General features: G+C 38.6%; 1 protein-coding gene across 6 annotated transcripts in view; it reads left to right on the forward strand.

The window, feature by feature from the left end:
• Positions 1-18230, forward strand: part of sdk2b (sidekick cell adhesion molecule 2b) — a 245957-nt gene that overhangs the window by 137582 nt on the left and 90145 nt on the right. For all 6 annotated transcript variants that reach the window (XM_087784060.1, XM_087784063.1, XM_087784061.1 and 3 more), the window contains exon 2: positions 17878-18037. In XM_087784060.1, the coding sequence (XP_087640186.1) occupies positions 17878-18037 (160 nt within the window). The remainder of the gene's footprint in view (positions 1-17877; positions 18038-18230) is intronic.

An 18230-nucleotide genomic window follows, 5' to 3' on the forward strand; every position in this document is an offset into this window, starting at 1 on the left:
AAACACTCCAGGTAGACCTCACAAGAGCTCCCAGTGTCTACTGTCTAGAAACAATATTATAATATAGACTTGTTTTTTTGTTTTTTAAGGAAATATTTCACTTGTTTAGGCTTCAATAGACGATGGACATTACAGGCAAAAGCAGTATGGTTTTTATGTGGTTCCTTTTGGACGAAGAAAATGGCAACCCATTCACGACTGTCAAATAGACATTGATTCTGCCTATTTTGGGTGAACTATTACTTTAAAAAAAATAGGGGCAGGACACGTATGAATTATTGTTTCTCTCTAGGTTCAATTAGTGTTCAATAATCGGAAAATGTTCAAACTTACGTATTTTCATCGGCAACGTGAATGTACAGCTAAGTTAGTGAAACAGCGTAAATCTGCACCAAAATATGTTGCTTCTATGAAGGAATCCCGGAAGTGTCTTCCACCTGGCAGGTTTAGTTTTTGGCTCTGCTCCCGTGAATTCCTCCAGGACATGAGGCAGGATGGTGGAAAATGGAAGCTATAGTGCATCTTACGTAAACCAAATGGGAAAATATTCTATAAAAGTGCTGGTGGAGATTGGCGGTCTAAGAGCTGCGAGAGAGACTGAGTGCTTGCTTGGAGTGTCCACTCCGGGGCAGATGCTCGTCAAACAATGGCTGAATCTGTAGGTGTGAATTTGGTGGGTTGAAGGCATAACTGTTAGTCGCAAGAGCCCGAGCACTTCTTTTTTAAGGAGCTGTCATTCACCTGATAGAAGGAGAAGATGGTTAGGAAAAGTCAGGAAAGAGTGGAATGAAGGAAGGTATCGATTAACGAAATTATTAAATGTTATTTTGTATTGTATGAGCAGATTTTTAACATAACTGGTGTAACATCTGATGTCCAGATGTTGCACCAGAATGACCCTCAGGCTGTTAGCATTTCAAATATCAGAGATAAAAGACCATCACTACATTCACAAATGCACTTCCATGACATTTTGTTTGGAATTATTTCTACTCTTTTTGCTGAAAATATTCTCTGTCAGACCTTGCATGTTTGTGCATCCTTTCATATCTTTCTGACCGATTTTCCTCTACAGATTTTCTTTCAGTTCATTGTCAATACATGTCAAACCACCATTTCAAACATTCCTTCTCTTCTGTCATTGAATAAGTCTTTAGAGCAAGGTTTTTGCAGGTGTCAGCGCCACATGTGTCCCTTACGCTTTTTCAATAAAGCAAACTTTTGAAATGCACAACGGGAAATATTGCAAAACCACATCTACATGAGTCACAACTGTAGTATAACGTGAAATGTCCAAGCTCAATATGAACATGTTTGTGTGTTTTATTCTGGTGTTACATCACAGTGTCCCCTATCGGAACTCATTTTGGATTTCATGGCTTGGTGTATTCTTCTACTCCCTAAGATGACTGCTCAGTTACCTTGGTGGAAGGTGGACGCTACGAAAAACACGATCTATCAGTTTGTGTCCTTCAAAAAGAAAATATTTCTCCATTTCATTAACATATACTGTTTATTCTGACCGAAATGCCATTAAATTGATAACTTTTAAAAATACAATTTTAATCTTTGAGTCGAATTTTAGTTTTATTAATTTTTAGTCAAATCCATACTCATTTGAGTCTAGCCTATTTTTATGATTACTTTTGTCCACCTATCATGAGCCCAGAAAAAAATGTATTGTAATTTATTTACTAGCCTTAACTTTCAACATATAAGCATTGAGAAATTTTAGAATACACATTTGTTAGTTTAGTCCAAGAGTAAGTCAGACTACTAGCTTGTTTTTTAACCTTTTAAACACTATTTCCAAATTTATATTTAACAATATTGCGATATTTATCATTTGTTAAATTGACAGCCTTTATTTTGCATCAACACTAGTTTTGATTACATGAAAAATGTATATTATTGTTGATATTATTTTTGGTGAAGGAAACCCTGGTCTGTGAAAGGAAGTTTACAAATAAAACTTACTTACTTACTTATTTACTCATGATAAATAATACAGTACTAATGCTTGTTTACGATGTACCATTGAATATTAATGCCAGCAGTGAAACATGCTAAACCCCTTCATCTCAGTAACACTGGGAGCAGCTACAACCCGCCACACAACAAACTAAGCTCACAACCTTTATCAAGAATGCATTTTTAAATAGTATTAAAGCTAATGTTGTAAAATACTAAAATGTTATATAGTATCTGGGAATTATAAAGTGCAGATTTGAACATAATATTAGGATGCCAAAAGGAAACATTATGGATTCTGGAGTGGAATGGAGGCAGTGGCTAACTACAGTTTTCTACTGAAAATCGGGGCACTTTGCTAGAAAAAGACTCAGTATTCTATTCTCAATTTGCTTCATGGGTGTGTGTTTCCAGAGCATAGTGGGTCGTTCGGACAGGTACAGGGACAAATTGGTCAATTTTCATATTGCAACAGTTTTACAAACTTTGGTTCACACTTTAAGCTGAAACTGGCCACACAACTCCAGTGGGGGTTGATACATGACATCATGGACAAGATAAAACCATGAAAAGTGAGCAAGATAACCACGTTGGATGTGGGTCGGACCGGTCAAAGATACAGTTCCCAGTTATAAACTGCAGTGTGAAGATACAATTCTAATGTCATCAAATGAAAACCGGATAAACTTTGGCACTTCTAATTGCAGTGGAGACCACAGGTTAGCCTTGGCTCTTTAGTAGTTGATGTAAGTGAAGTGGCAAATTGCTACTACAAAAAAAAAGGTTAATTCTCACCAAGGCTAAAAAGAAGGTTCCATTCATTTTCATGAAGCTTCAAATTAAAAATAAAAACCTTAATCGTCTAGACAGTCATCGGCATTCCTTTATCTCATTATACACACTCAAAACCATTTCTCATTTCATTTACTTTCAATATTTTCGTCATTAACCTCCCTTAAAAAAAGTACGCAATTCCAATGTATTCAGCGTTCGTCCGTGGCGAGTGAATGTCTGATCCTCTTCAGTAATTATCATGCAAATATCTACGAAACATTCTGCATTAAATGTTCATTTGGCTCTGATTAAAATAATAACCTTCGGCAATATTATCTGCAGGTATCCATTAAAGTACTGAAGTATCATTTAAGCCATAATGACTTTGCTTCTTTAACCCTCTTATCTTTTCATCCCTCTTCCCTTTGTTCTTCTCCTCTATCATCCACTGGCTGTAGTGTTAATGTGTCTTTTCAACATCATTTCATAGTCGACTCCTTAAAGCGTACAGCGATAAACAGTGGTTTATGGGAAACTCAACACTTAAAAACAGGGAGTGTACGTATAGTTGAGAAGCATCCTGGCAATAATTACATCATCGTGGCAAAAGGTCAAAGAGAAATGCAAGCAGAAGGTAAGAAGTGGCTAATTGGCTTACTGCGCAGAGGACCGGGCCCATCCATTCCCTCGGCTTTATTTAGACATGCCCTTCATTAGGTGAGTACATAGGGGACATGGCAATGATCACGTTTATCCACGGGGGGTCGGAGGAGGATGAGGGGGGGGTTGGGTTTGCCAGCGTGTGTTCGCTTGTTTATACGTTTACATCTTTATCTCAGTGTGGATATCAGAGGGTAAACAGAGGACCGACAAGGGGAGATGGATGAGGTGGAGAGGTGTCTGCTCGTATGGATCCATTGTTTCAGCACTTTGTGTGTGTGTGTGTGTGTGTGTGTGTGTGTGCTCCCTGTGGGTTCAGGTTGAAGGTCCTGCAAGGTGATTTGAATTCCCAAACAAGGGATAATTTTGTAAAAGTAGAAAAGCATTATTACAGTGCGTGTCTCTGGAAAGGACGTCGTTTTATAGCAGGCATACCATCAGAATAAAATATGGTTAAACGACAAGATTGAAGAATTGTACAATCTCATGACCAAATGGAAGAAAAGTGTTGGAAAGTGGCCCAGGTGCAGCATAAACAGAAACAATGTTAAAAGGATAATTCAACCCAAAATTCAAACTTCACTCATTGTCGAGGCTTCATTACAAGATAGATGTTACAGACGAGCAGTATGAAGGTATTTATGGATATTTTTAAGTCTTTTTGGAGGAAGATGAAGATGAAGACAACTGAGGATCGTCTTTTTTGCCTACAACTCTAAAAAAGATTACTTAAAATTAATCCCAACCCTTAGTCGACATGAGGGTGATTTTGGGTGAAATATCACTTTAACAGACCATTTTGTCATCATGGTATCATGAAAGTTTTTTTTCAATGAGATTGTATTGTATGCTGTGTATTATTAAGTTAAGGTTTTATTGTTAAAGTTATTGTTTTTTTCGCTAGTTCTCAGCGGAACTAGTGAGATGCCATACAAGATATATATTAATGAAGCTCAATTCCCAATGTTTTGTGTAAACAAAAATTGAAAAAAGCACAGTTCTAAGACCCGCTAAAAGTCATCTACAACTTTCAAACATTGTCCTGTGATATGGGAAGACGGAAGCTAAAGCACCAAGTGATAATGGCAAACAAACACCGAGAGATCATCACCGCCAACAGACAGCAGTGGCCTTGCCATAAAGCTTTTAAAGCTTTTTATCTTCTTTATATTGAAGGAGTTTTGTTGAGTCGGCTCTATTTTCCGCTCGGTCAGAACCTTTTTCACCTTTTCCCTCCTGAATTTACACTGTATTTTTTTTAACAGAAAAGTTAAGCATCTATTCATGAATACTTTCTAATTTATTTTAGTATTTTAATAAAATGATCAACTGTCACATTGATCTCTGGAGTTTACAGGTAAACCATTTCACCCCCGAGACGTGTTATGTTTTACTTTATCTTGTCTGCAAAGCTTTCATGGCATTATCGGCGAGTTGGTACCGAACATAAAAGCCTTCACACAAGGTCAGTAAGTACGACGAGTTTCTCTGGTGCACTTCAGAGTTCAGGATGTTCGGATGGAGATGGATGCTCGGCGATAATGGCCTCATCTTCAAATTAACCCTGGCTATCACGTTGTCGTTATTAGTGTGCCCTTCCATCACGTCTCTCAAATTAAGCCTTCTTGTTATTCTCCTTTCTTGCGTTTGTAAGAAGCAGAAAGTAGTTTACGAAACGTAAAGCAGTGTCGCGGTGCGGTTGAGCGAGAAGCAGAAACAGCCACAGATAACAGTCCAAAGTCAATATATTTAGTCAATAAAATACAAATGATTCCACACAGTGTTGTTTTTGACAACCATCTTTGATTTAGTCTTAGTCTTTTGGACGAAAATGCTGATTACATTTTAGTCACATTTGAGTCACTTCTATATGTGATAGTTTTAGTCTAGTAAAGTATAGAATTTTTATAACTATTGGAATTAAAAATAGCAGCAGATCTCTTAGTTTTAGCCATATTATGTGGAATCAATGTTCATTACTCCCATAAAGCCAAAAAGACTTTACTTACACGGCAGTTGTGGCTTTATTCCTCAATATATGGTAAAGTACAATGAACATAGACATGCTGAAAATATGAGTCATGGATGAGTAACACATATGCTAAACTTGGCCTTGTCTGACAGTAAAAATAGATGCATATTATTTGTAGAAACAGCATCAGACAACACTTTATCTTTAACTTGTGCAAACAATGAAATCCTGATACATTGTGATGAGTGACAACTGTATATCGTGTTGTGCACGTTAGGTGGTGGGCGTGACCAATGATGGAATGCAGGCGATACATTTTAGGTTTGACACACACATTAAGCAGAAATGTCTAATTTACAAAAATGCATTTTAACCGCCTGACAGACCACCGGCTAACATTTTCGTCAACGAAAACTCACATCAGTCTTGTCATGTTTTAGTCATCGAAGAGTCATGTTTATCTCGTTGCCGTCTCCTTATCGTCATAAAAAAAAAGTGGCGTCAACGAAATGATTTCATCGTCGAAAGCGTTGACAAAAACAACACTGATTCCACAACTCATAGCGAACTATGACCATGACTAGTCATAGACTGGATTGTGTTGCGTTTTCTTCCCTAACAAGAGGGAAAACTGCCACTCAAATGGTTAGTAGCACAAACAGGGAACAAGAACTGAAAGGAGACTCACAAAATAAGGCACGGCACACATGGCACTTTGACATTTGTTTTGGACATTTTGCGTAATTTGTAAGAGATACGGCTCTAACATTACGACTACCTGAGTTATGTTTTGTTGCTCCACTGTAGCAGATAAAAGACACTGACAACACGGAGACGTCAGCCTGGCTGTCCAAGCCTTATCGTTAAATTGTCAGATCCGTGTTGTGTCGGCATCTTCGGCAGCCAGTTTCTCATACAGATCAGAAATCTTATGTTACCGGCTTTACAACAGGGCACCAACCAGCAAGGGCCTTAGATCTGGATTATTTGAACAGTGCACAGAATTCTAACACTATTTCCATACGCACTTGGTAAAGATGCAATTTTTTTTCTTGACAACTAGTACAGGGGATGTTTCTTTTTCTAAAAACGTTAAATTAAATGTTAACCGCTGCTTCTGGTCTGCATCTCTTAATCGATACTTATGATCTCTAGGGTTAGTAAATAAACATTATACAATAGCAGGCAATCAAAACAAGAGACAAACATTTTTACAAATACACAATCAATAAGGATATTGAGGTTTAAGCAATGCTTTTAAATTCTTAGGAAAATAGTGAAATTGGCCCAAAAATAATAATTTAATATACACAAGACATTAGCCAGCATTCAAAACCTTTCCAATTCGTTCTCCATGAACAATAGATTTTTTCTTGAGGCATTCTTTAAAACTCACAAAAGGAAGGGATGTGAACTCAGTTGGCTCATGATGTCAGATATTTGAACTTGTTAAAAAGTCAAGGAAAAAAAAAGGAAAATAGGTTCTTGCCGCAGTAAAATAATGTTGATACAGGAAGTCATCTCTTTCTCACTTTAAATGTATTTAGTAGTTATTCCCAGCCATTTCCTCAACTATTAACTCTAATTTCTCTTTGCTTTAAGTGCCTTTTGCTTCCTCTTCAAACACCTGTGTCGGCACTTACTTTCTCTCTGGTGTAACAACAGAAACAACTTTCTGAATGGGTAGGCACTTCATTATATTCATAACTGCATCAACAGCGACAAACACTGACCTGGCCCCCTTAAATAATTTAATTTTAAAACATAATTGCTGAATTTGCTTTGTCCTCCGATTAACAATTCATGCATTTACACCGCGAGCCTCTTCATAAAGATTGAAATCCCTCAAATTACCAATTATAAGACTGTGTATAGTACACCATAACATCTACATATACGTGACGGTCTGTAATTAGGGATGGGAATTAAGGTTCTTTTTAATGAGTCTGATTATTCCTTTGCAGTTATTTTGGCTCACGAACAAGTCTACATTTAGCTGTGCTACTGGCAGATAAAATGCAGCAAAATGAAGCAAACGCTTCCACCAGGACTCATGTTTATGTCCCCTTGCTGACGGCGATGAGCTTAAACTCAGTGGAAGGAGCTCCTTATTGCTTAAGAATGCACTCAGATCAAATGTGATTCACTGAAGACCAAAACAGGGCTTACGTAATATAAGCGAATTAAAACATTTGAAAGTTTATTCGTCATATTCCTTCCTTAGTTTCCTAAGTTTTAATAGATGCTACACTAAGGCCCTTTTAGTGAAACCTGGTCTAGTAAAACGCTTTAGAAATAACCATTACTTGCTTCTCTTTTTTAAATAAATTGATTAAAAATTATATTGTTTATTTACTTTAATTAATTATTTCATACTTTCACGAATGTATTAAGTCACAATACTCAGAGCTCCATCAGTTTGTTACTGCATCTAGTCCGAGTTGTTATTTTTACCTCACTGAAAATAGGACTTGTACAAATCCATCCAAGGACTCGCACGACAATCTGCCTCACGTTTAAATGTCAAACTCCAACTCTCCTGACTCACATGTTTCAAATGTTGAAGTCTTCCTCTCCAAGATGAAGTAAGTCCGTCATCATGACCATGTTTTGAACTTATTACTTTATAAAGTTCTCCCCCGTCTGAAATCTCAGCGAACAAGAGGTTACGACAGCGAAGTCCATTATGATGTAATGATGGTCTTCCCTCCTCCTCCAGCCAGCTGTTATCTTCCCCCGCTTTTTTATACAACGAGTACCTTGGAGGTGGAGACTTCCAGGAGTGATGATGCGTGGTGACAAACCTTAATGCTTGTTCAATCTCGGCAGAGTGGGTTTAGTTATGTTAAACAAGATTTAATCTCTAGAAAAATGAATTGTTTTCAGTGGGCGGGGCTTAAGCACATTTTCTGAAATAAATATTTCAATGAAAACAGACACATACTGATGAGAACAATCGAGGTCAAACATCTATTTAAGACACACTTAAATCAAAACGTTATATCTGCCCGTAACGCAATCGGTGTAAGCAGTCCAGAGGTTGATTTTCTAACTAGTAACTTCTTCTAATTCAACTATCTTTTATCGATGCCTTTGCGAAATACAGGTAAGTACTATTTTATCAAATAAAATCCATTTAAAAATGCCCTTAAGTTAAGAATCGTCTTCTTTCATCCCTTCATAAATGAACCTTTCTATATTAAAGTATTTAATACACTATTATATAATATTATATATAAAATATTGTTTGAAATGAATTTCTATCAAAGCGTCGAGTCTTTCCTCGGTGAAACACTCTCTTCCTGGCTGGATAAACAATCCTGCATGCATGGTCAGCCGAAGATGTTCACCTGGCAGTCTGGCAACAAGTCTCATCAAAAATTCCTGCGTGTGTCTGTGCGCGTATGTGTGTCCGCAGACTTCCGAGCCACTGGACTGAGCGCAGAAAGTGAGTGGCAGGGAAAAAAAAAAGAATGTTTTTTTTTTCCACCCCCTCCTCTCCATCTTTAGATTCCCCCGGTGTATCCTGACTATATATTATTCAACGCTCAAGAACATTGTTCCACCGCGTTAATTTTTCACGAGGCCAAAGGTGGGCTGTGGACACACCCTCGCCCGCTAGCAATCAAGTTAGCAAGGGCACGGAGGTGAGGGTCCCTGCGTGTGTGTTGGGTTCAACGTGCCGACTGGATTGTTAACCGCTCGCGGAGCATACTCTTAAAAAACAACACTCGGGCCTAGCCTTTAAATAAGACATTGAAAGTGTAGCCAAGGATGCAAAAGCAGGGACATCTCAGGTTGAACTGAGGACTGAGGCAGCGTTTCGTAATGAGGCTCCTGCCCACGAGCGCCGGTGCTTATAGAAGTAATTGGCAGGTTAAAACACCTTGACTAAACAACACATGACTCAAAACACATAGAGAAAGTAATGACCTCCTTTAAGCCAAGGATTTATTTCATACCTTTATTAAAGATTTTACCATCCACATGTTCCCAACAACATCGAATTGATTTTTTTTCCCTCCTGTTACAAACCTAAATACCGTAACGTGCTTCTGAGAGCCACAGTGTGACACTAAAGAGATTTGTTTGTCTTTCTTCCTCAATCTTGAGGGAAATTAAAGTGGCTCACAGCTGAAAAAAAAAGCAGCTCACAAACACACTAAAGCAGATAAATTCTGCGGAGGAAAGGAAATAATATCAGTGCAGGCATTTCTCATGCATTTCATCGCGTCAACCGTTTTCCCCGCTTCCTGCTCCGGTTTCTCTTTAAGTCGAGTTTCATTTCGGGAATTGTTGTGTTTTGTGTCCTCGGAGGTTTTGCGGGAAGCGATCGTGTCGAGCAATCACGGGAAATTAACCTTTTTTTTCAAAGGTTAGCGCGCAGATTTATGAGTCCAATTCCAGAAGGCAGAACCGGGGCGACAATTGCAATCATGGGAGTTAATTGATTACGGGAATGCATTAGCTTCAGCCGTGATTTGTGTTTACCCCGAGCTAGACCATATGGACGAGGGTTTGGATCGGATCCTGGATGCAACAGAGAGCAGCGCTGAGCCTTAAATGGTCGGAGAGTTTCCTCAAACGGTGATGAAGGACTTAGAACAAAACACTTGTTTTTACGCCTCAACGCACTCTTGTTTTCATCTGTTCTAGTTTGATCGCTCGCTTCCTTCCGGCGTTCGAGACGTGGCGCTGCATAACTCTTCCGCTTGGTTTGGCCGGTTTTCAGCCTTCTCTTCTTTAAACGGCCCATAAAGTGAAAACCCAACTCTTTTGACTGGCTCACATGTTTCAAATGTTGAAAGCCTCTCTTCCCTAAGATGCAGTTAGTCTCTCATCATGACCATGTTTTGAACTTATTACTTTTCCTACGTCTGAAATATCGGCGCAGGAGAGGTTACGAGAGCGCATTATGGCATAATAATGGGCATCTTTTTTCTTTTTCTTGCATTTTTTGGCTTTAAACTTGACACTAGAGCTGGGTATCAATCTAAATCGATTTGATTTAAATGGTTCATAGTCCATTTTTTGTTGTTTTACGATTGGATTCAGAATCTGCTATTGAACAATGAAAATGAATTGCTGATGGTGCTGTATACTTTCTTTTTTCTCCTCACTTTAATCAACAGTTCTACTTCATGCGTGCTCTTCCCTCTTTAGGCCGTCACACAAGCACACAATCGTAGAACCAAAGTTATAACTGCAACCCGCCTGGAGTGTTTTATGTGTCCATGAAAACGAAACACTCAAAGTGTACTTGAAGCTAGTAGCATTGAGCTAAATCTGTTCAGCCATCTTTTCAAATGTAACTGCACATTGTCCTTTTAAATTTACTGAATAAACTGTACCGGACTGAAGTCCATGTGTTACAGGTTATTGCGACTCTCTCGACTGACTTTCATATCATTCATTTAATAAGGACATCATGTGATACACATGAGCATCCATCCTGGGAATAACACCTTTAGTCAGATGTTGCACCATTATAAGTCTAGGTCGAGCACCTGAACATAGTGTTTGAAGCTTTCACATTACGATACAGAGTACAGGTGCAATTTCAAGTTCTGCTCTAATGATGGTCCACAGAGAGCAAAGAGAGCACGTTAGCAAAGCGTGATACTTTGTCACATATGGTTCTGAGGTTTGTAGTACTTCTACAATCACTGATCGTCTTCTCTTGAATAAACCCGAAATGGTTCCAGATGTCAGACCTCTATTCAACAGCATTTGAACAGCGTCTGTCATGATGGTTGTAGAAGGGTTTGTACGCTTCAACCTGACACAAACACACAACTCAGTGATGACGTGAATATAATCGATCAAATTCTCTGTTGATCAAGTCTTTATAAAATAGTTTAATACAATTTTGCACCATCAGAAGGGCTGGGTTTCCGGTACTGATTGCGATACCTTCACTTACAATACCAGTTCCTGAGTGATACTAGTGTAAACTTATTGTTTTCTTGTTGATCATTTTCCACACTAAGCTGTTTTCTTAAAGAAAAACGACTAACATCCGGTGCCGAACTATGTTTCTAAACTCGGTTCTGTCTGTGCCACAAAACCTGTCCTACTCATCAGTGCCATTCTAACGGGTCATAGGTTCAATCTCCTATTAGTTTATCTTTGGCTTCATCTGACGCGTCCTTATCGTATGTTATGTATGTTATGTTACATTATGACTCCATTCCTGAAACAAGACACTCATACGGAAAAAAAATGTCTTACACACACACAATCCCACAGAGGAGCAGACTCATGTGCCAAATAAAACTAGTCGGCAGCACAGATTTTTTCTCACCCAGCGGGGCTATTAGCAGATCTGTTGGACCACGGGCAGACTTCCACGCTCATCAGCGTCACGTGCAAACACTGGTAAAGCAAAGGGCATCACATATAAATCATTTGGTCTATTTATAAATCCCTGAACATTTACTCGTGTCTTCACACCTTGAACAACATCTGTGTGCGAGTCATCACAAGTTATTCCTGATGCATGTGTGTGTGCTGAACCTACAGCTTAAATATGTGCGCTGTGTCTGGAGGCAGCAGGGCCCGGAGAGGAGAAGAAAAAGTGAGGAAGGTGGTGTGAGACCTGGCAGCATTGCTCTAGTCTGGGAACTGTGAAGTTGCCTGCATATGCATCCCGTTCGCTTGACTTACTCTGGAAACTGCGGGGCTCAGCTCGCACGCGGTAAAGGGTCGGATTTGGAGGACGCGTTGAGAGATTTGTTTCTTGAGTTGGGTTGATAACCGGCATCACCGGGAAGGAACTCTTCGAGGTGAAACGGTTTCAGAGACTCACTTTTTAAGGGCAGTAGAATTTCAGAGCAGTGTTCCACCGGCTCCAGTTTCTTTATCTGGGTGGTCAGAGTTTCAAGCGGGAGTCATGGAAGAGACTTTCTTTGGTGAATATTTGCAAAAAGAACTAGAAATAAGTAGCATGTCAGTGTCTAAGTCGTATACAAACCAGGTGAGATAATAACATGACATACAGCGTCTGGTTTTAGTACCCAGGCATATTGTTCAGGCTATTTTAACCCTTGTGTTATATCAGGGTCAAGATGACCCCAATGCCAGAAAGCAAATGTGTTCGTGGTATCCCTTGTGTTGTCACCAGGTCAAGGTGAACCCCCTACCTTTTCTTCTAGAAATACTTATAATTTAATTACTTAATAACACAAGGGATACCACAAGCACATTTATTTTCTGTTTTTTCGGGTCATCTTGACCCTGAGATAACACAAGGGTTTAAAAAATATGAAATCGTTAGGATAGAATAATCATGTTGATCCTGTTGGTCAACTATGTTTTTTTAAAGATGTACTATGTAAAATTTATGTATATAACTATGTAACATTTTATTATTATAATTGTCCATCTTTTCTGTAATAATTGGTTTAATTTTGACTCATGACAGTAGAACTAACTATTATTGCACGTGGTATATGACACTGCATTTACATTGTTCTCATTCTTAGAAGAATTAATCATTTCAATGTAACTTGTCACTGCTTTAATTGTGACAAACGGTACGATAATCGTCTCTGAATAAACACTAATTGACAAAACATTGCGTACGTCACATTGCAACAGTTGTTACTTAATATTGATATAACTTGTTTAGTTCTAAAACAAATGGGTGTGCTTGATAAACCAATATGTATCTGTCATCAGTGCACAATTTGCAGCCATTTGACAAAATAACATTTGAGCTGTTGAGATTTTCTTTCATGTTTCTTAGAATGTTATACACTTGATGTAAATATATCTGTAATAAAGGGAAATAATGATAATTTAATAATTGTATGCTGCACACAGACTTCTTATTTTGGCTGAAACCGATTAATTTAATTGATATATTTTTTTCATTTCAATAAGACCAACATTTTTTTGATGAGTTGCCTTTTTCGATTGTCTGGCAAAAAGGGTTTTATTAAATCATTATTATTATAATCATTATTAAATTATCTTTAAATAAAATAGTGTTCAGGTCTTTAAGTGGCTTCCATGAGCATGAATTGATGTGAAGAAACAAACATGTAGTTTTATCTTTGGCTTTGTATTTGTTACAATCTTTATCTGCACTAATGCATGTGTGCCGTATCCATTTCAAGACTTCTTTATCCCTGACTAAGTTACACCCTGAGAGAGCGAGTGACAATTATCTATAAATATAATTACTAGTTGTGTGCGCGGTGTTGTTTCACCCTCTGATGGCGTAGTTAGTAGCACTGATGAGCTCTAATGGACTTCCTAATGAGAGAAACTCATCAGTGATCAAGGTTTGCTTTGGCCTCGCACCTTCCCCGCCGCTCGTTGCAGCTGATATTGCCTCACTTTCTGTCTCCTCCTCACTTCCTCTCCTGTTTTTCTTTATCTCCCCATAGCCTGTTTGAAAAGAGCAGGGGAGCAGGGGAGCAATTAGGTCCAGGCATTGTTCCCGGGCTCCATCACTATTGCACTTTTCTCTGCGAAGAATGTGTTCCACTGCACCTTTGATCGGGCCGTGATGGATGGGAGGGCAGCTCCGGGGTCTCCAACAATGGTTGCACACATGCCAAATTCAAAATAAATAACTGTAACTATTGCACACGTGTCAAACTCAGCGACACAAGGGAAGCATCTCACTCTCAGTGATCTCCAAATGCATGCGCATCCAATACAAACTGGAAATCTTTATTCCCTTTATTTTATTTAAAGATAATTTACTACTGATTATAATAATATTGATTTAATACAATCTTAATTCCCTTTTTTATAAATATATGCGTTTGTGTCTTCTCGTCTGGACTATTGCAACAGTTTGTTTTCATGTATAAACAAGAAGGAGCTGTCTCGCCTGAAGTACATACAAAACTCTGACCCGCTCTAGTAGAAGAACTCACATTTCTCCGATCTTTAAAACTCTTCACTGGCTTCCAGTTTCTTTCAGGATCCATTTTAAAATTCCGGTTCTTACTTTCAGATCTATTCATGGTCAGGCTCCTCCTTGCATCACTGATCTGATCCAGCCTTACATCCCAGCTCGGGCTCTGAGGTCTGTGGATCAGAATCTACTGATGGTTCCTGAACACGCTTCTGGACCAGAGGAGAGAAATCCTTCCAGGCTGTTGCTCCTAAGCTTTAGAATGATCTTCCTCTCTCTCTGTGTTTGATGATCTACTGACTCCTTCAAGAAACATCTTAAGCCGTTTTTATTTGTTCAGGCTTTTCCCTGGTTGTCTGGAACTCCTTTGTTGTTCTCGGTGTTATCTTGACCTTTTAAGTATATATTTTATTGAATATTGTTTTGATTGTTTAAGCGCTTTGTGACCCTGGTCTGAAAGTGCTCTATAAATATAAATGACTTACTTACTTACTTACTTACATAGTAATACATAGTTATCTCAAAATACTTTACAGTTCAGTTTAGACTATATGTTAAGAAAAGAAAAACAGTGAATCAAAAATATGTGAACCACAGTGTGACAGTGTCAAGAAAACTTTTTGAAGGCAGAAACCTCGAGCAGAACTAGACTCAGTGTTGACGGCCTCCTGCTGTGACTGTCTGGAAGGGTGGATGAGGAGGAGGGTAGACAGACAGATGGATGGAGAAAAGAGTAAGGGAGGATACAGGGAGAGAAAAGAGTATAGAGTCCAGGGAGTAATTAACAGATCCAAGACGCAGCAAAGCAATATTTAAAATGAGAGCGAGTTAGAGGGGGGTCTACTAAAGACTGGTAGTCGTAACGCTTGATAAGAATCATTGGACGGGTGAGAACAGCCCCCTGACTGTGCTCTGGATGAGTCTGATGCCGGCAGCTCCGTATAAATATGGAACGGAACATTAGCCCACAGATCAATTCAGCTTCGTCCTTGATTGAGTTGTCGTCTGTTTGCGATAAATATTTATTGGCGGCAGCTGCTCCTTCGGGGTCGAGGTGATGAGGATGACAAAAGTCAGACTGCGGTGAATATTTTATCCTCGCGTCAAGACTTGGGCCGGGATTTATGAATATTAATGATCGACTTGTTCTAGGTGACTAGTGCACTTTTGACCTGTGTACATAATATCCCTCGGAATGATCTCTGACTTTTTTTTTTTTTTGCTTCTATAACTTCAACTTTTTGGATCATTTTTTTGAGGCCTATTTAATGTTAAAAATGTCACTTTGTGAAGATACTCAGCAACTTTTCTCCCCACAATTTTCGGCTCGTCAGTTTCCTAGCGATGCATTTAGGTGATGTGAAGTAAACGGAGACAGTGTAGACCTGTTTATTAAAGAAATACTCTCCATAAAAATGAGCAAAAGTCCCAAAAAGAGGTCACTCGAGTTGAGGGCTTGGAACAAAAACAGGTGCCTCTCAACTGGCGAATCAAAGATGCACGCCCCCTAGTGGTCATACATGAGAATACATAAAAAAATATCCCCACCTTACTAGTGGTACAATATATTATGCTATAGATCAATATATTGTACGTTTGTCTATATTTGACATTGATATTTTCTCTTTTAAGAAATTAAATATCTACAAATATAAATGATTGTGATGATGATATTTGGAAGTCTCTCTCTAAAGCTCTCACCTGAACCTTTTCTTCCTTATGTCACAACGACAGGTGTCAATCTTATCCCAATTTATATCCATTTTAAAGGGTCCACAATGTGTTTCTAAACCTCTAATAGCCTTCAGTCACTATTCTTTTCTTGACGAAAAGAATGACTTGAAAATTAACTTATCATAGTTTTTTCTTTTCTTTTTTCCTATCTCTGTGATCTGTTCATTTCTCCCATGAGGAAAAACACCAGCCCTATAGATCATCGTGACAGTTTAATTTCAAACCCCGCTTATCAGTCAATTTCATAATTATATTATCCAACCATCCAATTAATGTGTTCTATATTTACAATCATCTTCCTGTGAGCTCTCCATTTATTCGTCTGAGTTATTAATTTGGCGACGCCGTGATTGAGGCGCGAGGACGCCTGTTCGCTCCTCGTCTTCATCAGGTTGCGGCGGCTCCTCCATCCATTTCTGAATCACGGGATGAGTGGAACAAATGATGAAAGGGTTGCATGGATCCTGCTGCTGGTTCCTGCCTTCTTCTCTGTCATCAGGGGAAGTGATGAGTTGTAGACGCACAAATACACACAGCAGGTGATGCAACGAGGGACACGAGGCTTCCGGTTGAGTCACTGAGCAGAGGTGTGAGAATCCAAACAAAACAGCCATTATAAATGTGGACGTGGTTCACATGTATTCACAGCCGTGTTTATCCAAGCTTTAAGTTTCCTGCAGGTTAAAGAGTGAACATGGCTTCTTTCGGTGTCAAGTTTTTCTTTTATTTTCCTTATTTATTTTGGTTTCTACAGGCACCCATCTGTCCTCCCTCAGTCCAAACATTCTTAACCAGTCATGATGACTAAATCCAAGCCTGGACGTTATTCTCAGTTGTTAATTTGAATATGAAATACTTTTTTTTAATTTCACACAAACTGTTTCATAACCAGATCACATGAGTCGAAAAAAAACAAAAAACACCACAAAGTGTTGATGCAAATATGTGAATGCTTCTTTTTTTTTTTTATATACTAGAACGTGATGAACATGTAACAGCTTTTATTTTGAAATTCAGAATGAGCTAGCTCATGTTATTACTCAGTGATGTTTCTGATGAAGCTTCATGAAGCAGTGTCATTATTTTCAGAGTCCACTAGATGGCGGTCTCCACACTATTTACCTTTGTTTTGAACATGAAGCATCACATAATTTTAAAGCTGATGGCGCCACCTACTGACCTCTTAACAACATGACACTGTTTAATGAAACTTCATCAGACCATCACTACTATTACTGTTCAAAATGTTGCCCCAGATCTGCCCCCCGGTCTTAATCGTGTCTAAGAAAATGTAAAAAAAAATACACTTTTCACACTGAACATTCTGTTAAAATAATAGCAGTTGTTTAAAGAACGTCGATATCTAATGGTTTTGTTGCTAAAATTCTACGTACATTTATATCGCATTTATTTTTGAGTCTTTAACTCAGATCATTAACACACATTGACTTTGTCATTATAACAGTCTTTAATGTATTTTTGATTATGTGAGATTGTTTGTGCGACATCTGCATGATTTTTCACCGAGTGACATTGAGATAAAATAAAACAAAAAATCAAGAGCTTTAAGTTCATGAAAAATACATCTCAATATTACGCTGAATCAGCAGAACCCACGGTCTCATATAGTATTTGTCTTTTGATTCCACCTTATTTTTTTATTTGTGTGACCGACACTAGCGGGAGAAAAATAAAATTGGAATTCAGAAAATAATAATCAATAATTACAATCAATACAACAGAAATTAAATCAATTACTTTCAGTGACTGGTCTACTGTATGCTAGCTTGCACTGGTTTCATCTGTACTCAATTTCACGTAAACAACAAAGCATTTCTTTCATTTTCTTTTCACTTTCTTCAACCCTTTTTTTTGTTTTCTTTCTTCTCAACAGACGATGTCCCTCCCTATTTCAAGACGGAGCCCGTCCGGAGTCAGCTTCACCTGGAGCGCAACAGACTGGTTCTGACCTGCATGGCTGAAGGGAGCTGGCCGCTGGAGTTCAAGTGGATCCACAACAGCACCGAACTGACACGCTTTTCCCTGGAGTACAGGTGAGAGCGGGGAACCGTCTCTGCCAGGGTTGGCGATAAAGAAAACTTTATGGAGGACAGTTGTTGCTTCTTGTTTTTGAAGTTTGCCAAAGTGTGCAAACAAGATGATGATTTCGATTTTTTTCAAATTAAGACTCACCCAGCAGATGGTTTTGGTTCGTTGTCTTAAAAAAACACAGTTGAAAACGATATA

Source organism: Callionymus lyra, chromosome 2, assembly GCF_982586985.1.
Source record: "Callionymus lyra chromosome 2, fCalLyr1.hap1.1, whole genome shotgun sequence".
NCBI lineage: Eukaryota > Metazoa > Chordata > Actinopteri > Syngnathiformes > Callionymidae > Callionymus > Callionymus lyra.